General features: G+C 51.5%; 1 protein-coding gene across 4 annotated transcripts in view; it reads right to left on the minus strand.

Annotated features, from left to right (window-relative positions):
• GRIN2A (glutamate ionotropic receptor NMDA type subunit 2A) overlaps positions 1–14,237 on the minus strand; it is a 399,804-nt gene extending 385,567 nt beyond the window's left edge. The window contains exons 1-3 of one of the 4 annotated variants that reach the window (XM_012785171.2): positions 13,304–14,233; positions 12,578–12,768; positions 10,729–11,160 (exon numbers count right to left, since the gene is read on the minus strand). In XM_012785171.2, the coding sequence (XP_012640625.1) occupies positions 10,729–11,142 (414 nt within the window). In that variant the 5' untranslated portion in view covers positions 11,143–11,160; positions 12,578–12,768; positions 13,304–14,233. Of the gene's footprint in view, positions 1–10,728; positions 11,161–12,577; positions 12,772–13,303 lie in introns of all 4 variants that reach the window. The other 3 variants (XM_012785153.3, XM_012785158.3, XM_012785179.3) reach the window with 3 other exon arrangements.
• Positions 14,238–14,447: the final 210 nt, after the last annotated feature.

The following is a 14,447-nucleotide window of genomic DNA, read 5'->3' on the forward strand; positions in this document are numbered from 1 at the left end:
TCCCTGACTCCCCCAGAACACCCCAAATTATATTAAATTCCCTGAGTGTGTATGTGGGTGAACAGATACAATACAATCACCTCCGTGAAGGGGAACAGGAGGTCCACAAATCTGCAGTGGATTAGTTGAGCAAATATTCTCTCTCTGGATGCTATATTGTATTATTCAAATTTTTTTTTACTCTGTACACAAACATCTATTTCACCTATAAATAAATAATTAGAAATAATATATCCATTGCCATCATTTGGAAAGTTATACAATTTGGGGTTTTTTTGTTTATTTGTCTGTTTTTTGAGACAGAGTCTCACTCTGTTGCCCAGGCTAGAGTGCCACAGCGTCAGCCTAGCTCACAGCAACTTCAAACTCCTGGGCTCAAGCGATCCTCCTGCCTCAGCCTCCCGAGTAGCTGGGACTACAGGCATGCGCCACCATGCCAGGCTAATTTTTTCTATATATTTTTAGTTGACCAATTAATTTCTTTCTATTTTTAGTAGAGATGGGGTCTCGCTCTTGCTCAGGCTGGTTTCAAACTCCTGACCTTGAGAGATCCTCCCGCCTTGGCCTCCCAGAGTGCTAGGATTACAGGCGTGAGCCACCGCACCTGGCCTGGAAAGTTACATAATTTGAATGGAAAGTGAAGCATTTGGAAAGAAATTTCAGGTTTTGTTTTTCATTGGGTGAACTAGGGGAAGTAGACAAGCAACAGATTAGTACCTAGAGCATTTTCTACCGTAAGCAAATGTTCAAAATGCCAGAGAGTACGTCTGACAAAAAGAACAATTTGACAACTGAAATACCAGAGTGTTCTCACTATCTCTTTAGGATACCAACATGTTACTACAGTAAGATGTGCAAAAAATTTGAATACACTTTAATAAGTAATAATGATTAAGTTGATGCAACTGCAAAAACACCCCATTTAGAGATCACTGGCAATTATTCTAAACATCCTCTTCTGTGGATGAGCTTCTTAGCCAAAAACATTTCCACTAGTAAATATGATGATGCCGGCTGACCTACTTATGTTTATATTTATATATGTGTGTGTGACTTGATATATACATAGGGTTTCTACTTTTCAAATATCATCTACCCTTCAGGATAATGCAAAGTCCTTTGGGGATTTGAGGTGATGATGCAGGGATTATAAATTCCTCCCCCATGGCAGGCAAATTTATACTGAATTACTCACACACTTGGAGAGAGTGAGGATATTGGTTTTCAGCCAAATCCAAGGGCCTAAAGCACCAAGGCTTGGGGATTTTTTTAAAAAAATAAGTCAAGGATTTGAGAAGTACAGAGTGTCTGGATAAGAGAGAACCTCAGAGGTGACCCAACCCAACCTTGCCCACGCAGGCCCAATTCTCCACCCAATTCCTGACAAACTCTTAGTTCAATCACATCCTGATAGATACTTCCTATTCTGCGAAACAGCACAGTCTTCTATTAGAGACCTGATTGCCAAAGCTTATTCCTCTGTCCAGCTGTAACTTTACTCCTTATAACTTCACTCTCTCTCCTGTCCCCAGAACAACAGCAATGACAAAAAATTAAAACTAAACCTTCTACCCTATAACAGCAGCCCATAGGGTATATGAACATACCTCCCATGTCCCCTCTTAGATTTCCCTTCTCCAGGCTTAACATCCCTAAATATTTCTTCTGAGACTCTTAACATATCTTATGTAGATCCTACGCAATCCTAAAGGCCCTTCTCTTGCATACATTGCAATTTTTCAATGTCCATCTTTAAATATTTTTCCCCAGAACTAAGTGGAACTCTCTATCGATAATGGTGTTCATGTTGCTGGAAATGTCATCAGTTGAGGAGGCATTGCTCCTATAACCCTGCCAACAGGCACACATGTTGCTAAGGTGCCAAGTCACCATTCTCAGAGAAGAATTCTAGATTGCAGTCTCTTCCAGTGATATTTGAAGAAGAGGATGATGGCCCCTTTCTGGCCACTGAGATGTAAAAAGAAGTCTACTCTAATGAAAGGAGAGAGGACCTACAACAAGACAGCTTGTTTTTCTCTCCTTTTTCTTCCTGTTTCGAATGCTGGCATGTAAGGATGTGATGGCTGGAACAGAGCCAGCCACATTGCAAGTAGCCTGGGCAACACAGCAAGACCCTGTCTCAAAACAAACCAACCAACCAACAAACAAACAAAATCACACTATTCACCATAAATATATACAATTTTTATTTGTCAATTAATCTCAGTAAAGCTGGAGGGTGGGGGACCTCTAACGTAGTCCAGTATGGGTCCATCACTTCAATCCGGAAAGACAGTTTTGAATTTTAATTCCATCATCCAATACTTTGATCATTTTACTTAAGGCAACAAAAATATTAACATCAAAATGTGTTGTCTGTTTTGAATCTAAGCCCCTTCCCTAAGTCTACCGGATTCCCCAGCAATAACTTGAGAGGGTAATCACGTAGGAGCAAAAGAACAAGAATCCAAGGTCTTAGGAGGTTCTGGCGGTACGGCTCCGAAAAAAATCCCTGCAACTCTCTGAACCTTTATTTCCTCCTCTGAAAATAGGGATTCTTTAAACAAATATTTTTGAGCTGCCAGGTTCCCCAGGCTATCACTGAGTTATTAATCCTTGGCAGAGATAAAATGAGAAATTATATATGTCTACACTCTAAATCCCTAAGCCCAGCGCAAACATATGGTCCAGTTGGTGGAGTCGTTTAGTGCAAAGGTCAATGAGGTAGTCTTCTCTCACAGTTCCTTTCACACTGGCCACGCTTAATCCTCAGTTTGCCAGGAGAAAGCTCTCAGCAAGCCCTACAAAGGCAACGGAAGCTGATGGCTGTCCCAATTGAGAAAATACGAATCATGTCATGTTGGACCCTCCATTTTTGAGAGTTCTGTGGGTTTCATTCCCAGTTTCTTGCAGGGGATACCCTCAGATAACCACATCACCCTTACTTCATCCCTTTTCTTTTTTTTTTTTTTTGGTTATTAAAAAATACTTGTATATTGGAGAAAAATTATAAATCTATAATGTAGACACAAATAATAGCATTCCTATGATAAGTATTTATTATAAGCTAAGCACTGGACTTTTTTAGTTTTTATGCACTATCTCATTTAAGTCCCACCACTCTATGACACAGGTGTTATCATCACCCCCATTTTGCAGAGGAAGACGTGGAGGCTCAGAGAGATTAAGAACTTCCCTACGATCATCCGGTTGGTAAGAGGTGGAAGCTGAATCCAAACCCAAACGGCCTAACTCAAGCTCCAACATATTAACCACTTGATAATGACATTCTTTAAAAGATTAAAGCAGCCATGAGTCTACCACCCAAAGATAACCACTATTTGCATTTTGGTCTATTTCTTGCCGGTCTTTTCTTGAAGGTGCATAAAATTTCTAGAGCTGGAAGGAGTCTTAGAGATAGTATTGTCCCAACTCTTCATGCCGCAGAAGGATAACCAGAGGTTCTGAAAGGTGAAAGGCCTTTTCCCCCAGGTCACGTTGGTATTTGGAAATGGAATTCAGGGCCTCAGACTCTTTGTCCAAGGTTTTTTGGGGTCTTCCAACTCAAGTCAACCGGTAGTGGCCGCCTGGGGAGCTGTGTTGAGAAGGACTCAAGGTCTGTGCACTCAGCAGGACAGAGCGCTACGGGAGATCAATGACCAGCAGCGAACACACTAGCATCCACGGCCACACACGCGCCATGGAAGTGCCACCTTGCCAAGGGGCAGCCCCTGGGAGAGAAGGAGAATGCCCACGCGGGGCCTCTTGACCCACACCAGCTGCTTTCTTCACCTGCACCAGGCGTGTCACACTGCAGTGCCTTCGGGGCCAAACACGCAGCACGAATGAGTGACGTGGGTGAGCTGGGGTTGAAGAAAGGGAAACTGCGGATGGCAGCACGAGATGGGGACAGGGATTGTTCACCTCCAGCCAACGGCTGCCACGGGGGAAAGTGGGCCCCGGCGTGCCCAGACCTTCTGAGTTTTCCAAAGAAGCCCGAAATTTGGATTTTTTGTTTTTCAATGCGATGTCTCCCAACTTTAAAATGTTGGCAGCTAATTCAGATTTGAGACATGAAGGGCAGGGGTTACAGGACACACAAAACCCGCCAGTTAAACACACCAGAGGTTATAACCTTATGACCTCTCCTCGACACAATGACCTGCCAGAGGCTCCCCGCTCTCCGTTACAAACCTGGGGTTCAGTTCTTACTTATCCTCCCCATACTGCTCTTTCTCTCCCTCGCTTTCCCCCTTCCCTCTCCCTGGAGTAGCATTTCCCATCTGAGACCACCGGGGACAAGACAAGCGCCACTGCCAACCCGCCGGACGCAGCTGCCAGGGGCCGGGCAGCCCCAGAGGCCCAGCTGGGGAGTTAGTCCTCCTGTCGGGAGGACGCCTGTTGCTCTCCGATGACTTATGCGAGGAGGAGTCGATGATCGCATCTGACTAAAGATAGGCCTCCCCGCTCTCCCAGGAACTACCTGATGCCCCCATAGCAGCAGCTGAGTGGGCCCCGCCAACACTCGGATCTGCACGCCTGCCCTTGCCAGGAGCCTTCCGTGTCTAACGGGCAGGCCCCTCACTCACATCCAAACTCCAGAGCTGCCGGGTACAAGAGCAGCAACGTCCGCCTCCTGCCGACGACTGTTACTCAGCTGTGCTCCACAGGCCTTTTGTATGCAAGGCTCCGGTGGTCTACGTTAGTCCCCAGGATGACGGGCAATTACCTGCCCACTAGAGAGAAGAGAGGACTTGGCACACACCTGTGACATCAGTCAGCATTTAGGGAACGCACGCCCCATGCAATGCCCTGACCCACACTGTGATATGTTTGTCCGGAAGCTGCAACAAGCTGGCATCAGAACCAAGGACTTGATTCATTCAGTCAACAAACATTTGCCATTTAACAAATGCAAAGGGCAAGACCAGTGCAAGGTGCCAAAAAGGACCCACGTATGCAATAGGAATGAATCATACTGAAGGTGGAAAAATAGGGGAATAGCTGAAACAATGGTGGTATAAACAGAACACTCCGCGGCCATTTAAAGTCAGCTTTGAGAAATCTATTTCATGATAAGAGAAAATTCCAAGAATATATAATCAAGTGTTAAAAAAAAAAATAAAAGCAGGTTACGAAATAAAACTGGGTCAAAATCAGAGTGAACACACTCAATAACCTCCCTCTTCTGCTCCTAAGACACAGAATTTACAGAAAACTCTTTAGTTCTTTTAAAAATTTACATGGTATTGCTTGGAAATAAGAAAAAGGAATCACAGATCAAAAATAGAGAAGGCTCCCTAAAAATAAGTGAATCAAAAGGTGAGATTCTACCATTTCAGGCAGAAATCAAAGCCACACAATCCGTAGAGATGTGGGTCCGACATAAACTTCTCCCGGGAGACAGGATCATGCTGCTATCTGCGGATGGGGCTGGAGCATTCACCAACCGGCACAGCCAAAAACGAGGATCCTGTCTGTGTCAAGGAGCCGGGATGAAGTCACCGACATAGGCCTGGCACCCAAGGCTGCCCCATAGGCTCTACTGAGCAGGAAGAGAATGCTTAGCTGCTGATGTGAGCTCTGGTTTAAAAGCAAACGCCCTTACAGATAGAAGGCAGAAGAAATCATAAAACAAGTGCACAAACAAAAATCAGAGAACATATGAGAGCATCCAATTCACAAGACTCCACAAATGGAAGAATTCATAACTGAAGAAACGAAGATGCTAGAGCAGTCAGAGAAGAACCTTCTAACAAGTATTTTTTTTAAAATCCTCAGAGGGACAGAGGCGGGAGTTATTGGCATAACATGAGATTTATTCATAAAACGAAAAATAGGGAGTTACGAAAAGGGATCCATTGTATATCTGGGAAATAAAGTATATCATTGTTGAAATTAAAACCTCAACAGATCATCAAAATAGGCTGGGTGTGATGGCTCAGGCCTGTAATCCTAGCACTCTGGGAGGCCAAGGTGGAAGGATCATTTGAGCTCAGGAGTTCAAGACCAGCCTGAGCAAGAGTGAGACCCCATCTCTACTAAAAAAAATAGAAAGAAATTAGCTGGACAACTAAAAATATATAGAAAAAAATTAGCCGGGCATGGTGGAGCATGCCTGTAGTCCCAGCTACTTGGGAGGCTGAGGCAGAAAGATTGCTTGAGCCCAGGAGTCTGAGGTTGCTGTGAGCTAGGCTGACACCATGGCACTCTAGCCTGGGCAATAGAGCGGGACTCTGTCTCAAAAATAAGAAGAAGAAGAAGAAGAAGAATACAACAGAAACAAATGAAAGGAAGTACTTAACTGGAGTATAGAATTGAGGAAACCTCAAAAACACAGCACAGATAGAGAATTGAAAAAAAAATTTAAGATACATGGAGAATTGATTGAGAAACTACATATATATAATACAGTCATATACTACATAAGAACATTTAGGTCAACGATGGACCACATATATGATGGTGGTCCCATAGGTTACAATATCAAATTTTACTATTCCTTTTCTATGTTTAGATATGCTTAGACACACAAATACTTACCAGAGTGTGACAACTGCCTACAGTATACGGTACAGAGTGCTATAGAGGCTTGGAGCCTAGGAGCAATAGGCAATACCACACAGCCTAGGTGTGCAGCAAACTATATCATCTGCGTTTGTGCAAGTACACTCTGCGTTCACACAGCGACAAAATCACCCAACAACGCGCTTCTCAGAATGTATCCCCGTCGTTAGGCAGCGCCTGACTGTATAAATGTATGCATCTTCGGAAGCAAAGAATAGAAATAAGGGTGGAAAGGAAACATCCAACAGATAGTAGCTGAGATTTTTTTTTTTCCAGAACTAAAGAAAAACCTGAGCCTTCTCACTAAGAAAGGCCAGAGAGTGAAGAGTACTAAAAGAGAAACCATATAGATTGCATAACCCTGAACTTGTGACTAAATAAACAGAGCTCAGAAGGAAATACACCCAAGTGTCAGCAGTGGTTACTCAGGTGATAGGATTTGCAGCGAGATTTTTATTTTCTTCTTTAAACTTTAATGCACTTTCTAAGTGCTCTACAATGAAAAGACATTACTTTTATAAAGTGTCTATGGACAAGGAGCATTTGTTATTTCCAATACACATATACAGATAAACGTACTTTTTTAAAAAAGAGATCTGCCCTCAAGGGACTGATACTCTAGTAGAAGAGATGATGCACGTATGGAAACAACACAAAGAAAAACCCAAGCAGATAGAGCCCTGGACAGAGACGGCTGAAACCTGAGCCTCGCCTTTTCCTCCAGGAAGCAATTAGAAATAAGGTTGGGGAGCAGGGGGGTGGAGGACCCTGAGCAGAAACGTAAAGGTTTAGTCTGCATGCTGGGTTTACTAGGGACTGTCACTGCAGCCAGAGTGTATTTCACTTAGACAGGGCCAAAATGACCAAACCGAGACAAGACTACAAGTTTGTCTGCATCAAGTATTATTTCCACCTTTAATTTAATTATATTGTGAAACTACCCACTGATACAAGCAAAAATGAATACCTCCATTGTAAATTAAATTAACACCACAAATATCTGCCGCATTTGAACACCATTTCAATTATCACAAGGCTTTGTTCTTTTCTTCATGAGTCAGGTAGGCCGTAGGAAAGGCTAAAATGTGGGGTGCATGTGTATGTGCGTGTTCACTTTAACTGATAATCAAATTAATACCATTCTTACCCATGGGACCACTATCTTGAGGCCACTTTAGGAGTAAAAACCACACAGCTGTGTCCCGGGTGGCTTTGCCACATCAGCATCATCTCAGGGGGAGGCAGAGAGGCCTTGTCAATTGGGGGAGGTTGAGACAGTGGTCAGAACACCATTGGCACACCCAAGCAAGGCAGAGTTTTAGGCAACATCCCATGGCTGCTTTTTTGTTTTGGACCCAAATAAACTGCACTCAATGTTCAGCTCTAAATGAAACACAGGTGGCAAAGGCATAAGCCAACTAGATGTGTTACTAATGGAAGGAAGGGCTGTTCACATCTCAATCTCTTTCCTCTCTAGAGACAGATTTTTCAAGATACCACCACCCTGTAAGTCAACTCCTCTCTGTGTCACCTGCCCATCCCATACACGGGACCCAACATCCACCCCAGTGTTCCCTCTGCTGACTTCTTTGATTCCCAGCCACTTGCCTTATCTCCCTGCAGTTCCACCAGAAGCACAGAGTGGGGGACAACCTCTCCAAGACCAGCAACAATGGGGAGTATCGAATTCCCTGGACCATCTTTGAACCAATGGACCCCTTCCATTCTTCTCCTCTCCATCTCCTCCTAAATCTCTCTCATCTTGACTTTTCTGGAAATGTCCTTTCTTGTCTTCCTCTTGCCCTTCCCTGAGTCCTTTTGTCTTCCTTACTCTTGAGGGGGATCGTGCTTTTGTCTCCATTCCCATAAGGCAGTTTCATCCTGGGCTTCTCAAAACCCCCTTTCTGATGCCCCTTCCAGGGAGGCACAGCTGCTGGTCTAATTGGTCAGAGCCTGATGACGTCCACTGGGTCACCATTCGCTAGTGGGCAGGGTCACTGAATATCAAGAGGGTGCTCACCACTGACGCTACTGTCTGTTCCTGCCTCCCTGCCTGCAGCTGGATGGATAAGTCAGGTGAAAGCCCGAGCCACACACCTGCCAGCTTAGAAGAAAGAGCTGGAAACCTACTCAGATCTCCCAGCCTCAAGCCACCTTATCCAATCCAGCTTTCACCAGATTTCTCCATGGGCTGTACCAGACCCTCGTGAATCCAGACATTTCACTTTCGATACAGTTATTGGTTTCTATCTGTTGCTCCCTTAGTCAAAATTTCAGAAGGCAGGAGGGATCCATGGTAATACTTAGATCCCAAATCACACCCCAACCCCCTGCTGGAAACTACTGTTCTCTTCCTTCTTCATGCCCTCATTCCAAACCTGGTCCCATCTATGCACTAGTTCCCTGGGTTCCAATCTGCTGTACCTCGCTGCTGCACCACAGCTCAGCGCCTCCCATAAATACAGGAGTAACTCTTTGTCCCTCCTGAAGATGCGATGACATAGTTAAAAGTATGGGCTTGATTTGGTGGAATGTAAGATCACAGCTTGCAGCCAGAAAACCAGCTATCTAGTTCCATCACCCACCGTGTGGTCTTAGCAAAGTCTCTTAATTGCCCCATGCCTCAGTCACTTCACCTGAACACTAAAGGAAACCTTAAGGCCCTCTCCGGTTCTGCAGTGGCCCATATGCTGGTGGTAGAGCATGGGTATTCCTGACTTTCTTCATCCCCAAAACACTGAGAGGTGGCTAGGAAAAATGCTCAGCCATGCACAGGGATTCTTCTGGGCTACAAACCATTTAAGAATGAATGTTTAATAAGATATATCATCAGCTGTGTAGTTCGGCTGGATGTGCTGCAGCCAAGGAGACCCGAAAGAATTAATACAGTTCCCCAAGGGGCTGGTGGGGATTGCTGAGGCAGAGGCAGAATCTGATTTGATGAATATAAAAGTGTTTTGAGGGCGTCAAAAGGAAAGTGCTGTAACGAATGTCTGCTCACACCCCTAGAATAGCTCCTGCTATCTAAGGAACGCTGTCCAAGAAGGTCTCAGAGCCAGAGACCACGGGACACAAGTACACTCACCCTTCCCTCCCCTTCTTAGTCCCTAACCCTTTCTTGGGGCCGAGACAGAGGCACGGGGCACCAACAACTCCAGGGCTTCCCTACTTCCTCATTCCTCACGTTACCTCTGCAGTCCAACCTTCTTTCTTCACCCCGCACTGGAGCATAATTCCAAAACCAGGTCCTCATTACATTTCATTCACATCTTCCAATCTCTCTCCCCTCTGCTCCAAACCAGTGCTCCAGGCAGTCCAGAGAAAGACCCTCCCTCTCATTTTAAGCCAAGAGATGTGGACACCCCTTCCTGCTTTCTGGAACTCTTCAACTTGACTGCGAAGACCCATCTTTGGGAGCCAACTCCCCCACGTGAGGGCTCTGGAGCCCCTGCCATGAAGTGTCGGCCTCACTCAGGAACCAAGTAAGGACAGTGCCAGGCCCTCCACACTCGGGGTCTGTAGTTGGTCCTCCCCACTCACCCCCACTCCCTTAGAGGACCGGGTCTCTCCTGTGTTCCTCTAGCCCAAGGCTTCTCAAGCTCCCCACGTCTGTCCCTCTCACTGCAGAAAGTCCGGAGAAGCATGACAGTTCTCTGTCCAGTTGTGTTTGACCTAAAACCTTTGCATTTTATGCCACAACATACACACATTTAATGATTTTTAAAAATAGCTTTAGTCACTTACCATGCAATGGAAAAATGGGTATTTTTCCACAAAACAAGCAGGCAAACTTGATAGCATGGGAATATGAGCCGAATCGTCTCAAGCGTGCCCAGGCCCACCTCTGTGCCCTACGGCACTCAGAAATCTCCAAACATCCCCCACCGCCGCCCCCACCCTACTTGTGCACTTTCTGAGTTCTTCCTGGCACATCGAAGTGCCTCTGAGTACCCCACTTTCAGAACCAAAGCAAATGCCATTTCCATTCATTTCCGGATTCGAGAGGGAGGCAGGACTTGGTTCTCACTAGGGCCAGTGGCCACGACCCCCACCTTCGGATCCAGACAGATGCTAAGGGCGCCCGAGGACCTGCGGTGGCTGCCATGTAGCTGACGCCCTTGCCCCCCCAGGTCTTGGCAGCCCGTCACCTCCCAGTCTTACCTTGTCAGCCATGATCATAGATGCGCCCCCGTGGATGCCCAAGATGGGGACGAAAGTCTGTGAGGAGATAAAATCCAGCATCTGGGCCACGGCCTCCTGGTCCGTGTCGTCCCCAAACACAAGGCCGTGGATGCGCGCCCCGGACATGAGGTCGCACACATGCGTGATGAGACTCTTGGGGTCCGTGCGGTTCATCAGCAGCGCTACCACGTTCACGTCCAGGGGCAGCCCCGCCCCCTGCTCCGGGCCCCACAGGGTTCGAAGTTCGCGCTCCGTCACGTCGTGGCTGTGACCCAGCAGCACGGCAATGTTCAGCGCGGGGGGACCCTTCTCCGCCGCCGCGCCCTGCGCCGGACCGCGCCAGACCAGAAGGGTCTGCAGCACCAGCAGTGTCCAATAGCCCGGTCTGCCCATAGTCGCCACTTACGGTCCCTGCAAGGTGGAAAGGGAGGCAGGGCGGGCCGCTGTGAGCAAGGCGCCCGGACGAAAGGGATGACCAACTGGGGCCCCCTGCTCTATCTAGGAGCCAGGTATGGAACCCAGCCCCAGCACAGGCTGCTGGAATCACCGACTCCATTCCCGAGCCCCGACGCCACCCACACCCCTCGACCCATCTCCAACTCTGTCTACAACGCCAATCCGAGCTAATTTTTCATCCCTGTCCCCAAACCCACCCTCGCATCCAGCCTCCTGTTCCTCCCCTGTCTCCAGCCCCTTCCCCATCCTGGACTCTGTGCACACCCCCCACCGCATTCTTCAAATAAGCTGCGGACCACAGCCCCTAAGCGCCAAGCGAGCCACAGTCGCTACCCAGCTCGTGGGCGCACAGAGCAAACCTCTATCCGCCCACTCACACAGGGGACAAGTTGCGGACCCCGCCCCCTGCGCACGCGGCGCGCACTACGGACCCGCCCAGGCGCGCGGTGGCAGCTTGGGGACTCGGTATCCTCGTGCGCTCTCTGAGCTGGGTGACTGACGTAGGCCCTTAAAGCCCGACGGGTACACCACAGACCTTGCTCCATCCGCCGCACCAGCCGTGGACCCCGCTGCTCTCCGGCAGGGTACACCGAAGCGCTGGGGAGTGAGGACGCTCCCTTGCGGGCCCAGGCTCCCCGGTGCCTGAGGGCACTCGGGGCTGCCCCACCTCGGGGCTGAGGGGCTTTCACCTCACTGCAGGCGCCCCAGGACTCACCCTCTGCACGCGCACGTGCACACACACGCGCCCCCACATCCTCTCGCACGTGTGTAATGCAGAATTCCGGAGAGTAGGCGCGTCCCCCCGCGGGCCAGCGCGTGGGAGCTGGCAGAGAACGTGCGTGGGGGGCAAGGTAGGCTCCCAAGAAGCTCCCAGACGGACGTGGACGGCCCCTCCCCAGCCCTTCTCCTGCGGGGGCTGGTGCCGAGTGTGAGGTGCACGTGGGAAGCGGGCTGCACACGCTCACAGACACGCGCGCTTTTCCGCGCACACCCGCAGGCCGCGACAGCGGTGCCCACGGCCGGCCGGAGTCCTCACGCGTCCCCGGGCGGGGCGCACACATGTTCCGCGCCAGGTGCACAGCCCTGCGTGCCTGCACACACCACCACGGGCGTGCGCGCGAGCACAGGCGCGCGCCCCTCGGGCCGGGCGCGGCGGGGGCCGGGGGAAGTTGGGGCGAACTCGCGGCGGCCGCGGGGCTCTCCGGGTGAGCGCGGCGAAGCGCGGGGCCGCAGCGCCCCCTGGCGCTCCTGCGGCGCTCGGCACCCGGCTCCCTCTCCCGCTCTGCCTCTCTCGCCTCTCCCCTCTCCCGCTCTCCCCGCCGAGCCTCCCTCCTCCCAGACCCACCGAGCCCGGTCTCCCGCTGGGACGTACCTGTAGCCCGAGAAGGTCGAGGATGCAGTGGGGCGCGCTGCGCGCACGAACATCTCGGCCGCCTCAGCAGCCACCGGGTTTAGCGGGTTCCCGCATGCTGCGGCCCCCGCGCGCTCCCCTGGCTGTCCCGCGCTGTCCGCATCGCCCCCAGAGGGGGCGGCTATCCCAGCCGGAGGCTCTGCAGCAGGGCTCTGCTGGTGGAGAGAGGGAGAGGCAGGTCAGCCCACCCACCGGCGCGGGAGGCTGCAGTCCGCAGTGCTCACAGCCCCCTGTGCGCCCCGGAGGCTAGACCAGAGGTGGGGAGCCGGAGCCCGTGCCCGAGACGCCTCCGGTGCGGGTCCCCAGACCCCGCGGCTGATCCTAGGCGCTTCGCCCCGGGGCGCACAGCATGGGAGCCCCAGGTCGGCCACCCACGGGAAGCTAACTGGGCACCTCCACCCTCACCCCCTACCACCTCCCCAGCGCCGGCTGCTCGGAGTTGCGCGACCAGGAGACGCTGAGCCAGGGGGGTAGGGAGGGAATGGGGGGGCTGGCTGAGTTTGCGACGAGCAGGCAGGAGGAGAGGGGGAGGGAAGGACGCGGGCTCCCGCGATCCTGCTTCCCCGAGGGAGGTGCGATCATTCCCACGCAGCGACCCTCTTGCGATCCTGCCGCCCCCTCCTATCCAGGCCTCCCACCTCCCCTTCTCAAGGGCCCCCAGGCCCCGCGTCCCGCGCCAGCACTCACCGCAGCCTCTCTCCACATAGTTCTCAGCAGTGGCCGCTCCTGGTCATCTCCAGGGCTGATGGCTGCGGCCGCGACTGTCAGCGCTCACCCGGCCCCATGATCCGGCGAAGCCCTGGGAGCCTCCCTCCAGGAACCCTAGCTCGGCTTCCTGCCCCGCTCCGGACGGCAGCCGCCCGGTGCCCTGAGCGCGCCGGAGCACCCTCTCCGCAGCCCCGCTCCGGGCTGCTGTGTGCGAGGGCGAGTGTGTGTGTGAGTGAATGTGGGAGCGCGCGCGCGCGTGTGGCCGGGGATCCCCGCGGTCCCCGGCCGAGGGAGGCGCGGGCGGGGAAAAGCAGCTCCCTCCTGGCCCTTCGCTGCGGGGCCAGCTCCGCGCCGGACGTTCGGTTCCCCACTTGCCAGCGCGAGTCCGAAGGGTGCCTGGCCAACCTGGTTCACGGCACTGGCAAAGCCAGGTTCCCGGGTCGTTTCTGCTGCGGTCGCCTCCGAGGAAGAGGAGGAGGAAGGCAGGGACGCCCCCCACACCAACTTAGGGACTTGTTCTCAGTCGGCTAGACGCAGCTGCCCCCCGCGCAAGCCGAAAAGGCTTGGAGCTCCGGCAGGCGAACGCGTCTCCGGCCCGCAGCCTTGCGCTCGGAGGTGGGCCGAGGCAGACCCCGCAGTCCCTCGGCGGCGGCGGCGCGGAGTGGGGCACCCGTTCCGGGAGCGCACCGCGGCGAATAAGGCCGGGAGAGGCGGCTGGCTGGCGACTGGGGCGCCTGCGGCGGCGCGCACCGCTATCCTTGGTGCTGGAACCACGCTCTCCGCCCGCTCCTGGGCGTCTGGTGCGGCTGAAGAATCAATTATTCAGATCTCTGCTACCGCTTCCTCCTCCCCCAGTGCCTTTCGCTGGGTACAGCGATCCCCCCTCCGCGCACAGGCGCGCGGGCACACACACACGCACACACACACACGCACACATACACGCACGCACAGAGTCTGCTCCAATGCTTTTCCCTGTTCCTCGCCACCCCCGTGCGGGAACCCACTCCTCTGATCTCAGGAAGCCAGAATCCTAAAAGCAAAGACATCTACATCCCCTTTCTAAGTTGTACCAAACAAAAGTCGCCCTGAGGTTGCCACTTACAAGCTACCAGAAGGGGTGAGC

Source organism: Microcebus murinus, chromosome 19 (assembly GCF_040939455.1).
Source record: "Microcebus murinus isolate Inina chromosome 19, M.murinus_Inina_mat1.0, whole genome shotgun sequence".
NCBI lineage: Eukaryota > Metazoa > Chordata > Mammalia > Primates > Cheirogaleidae > Microcebus > Microcebus murinus.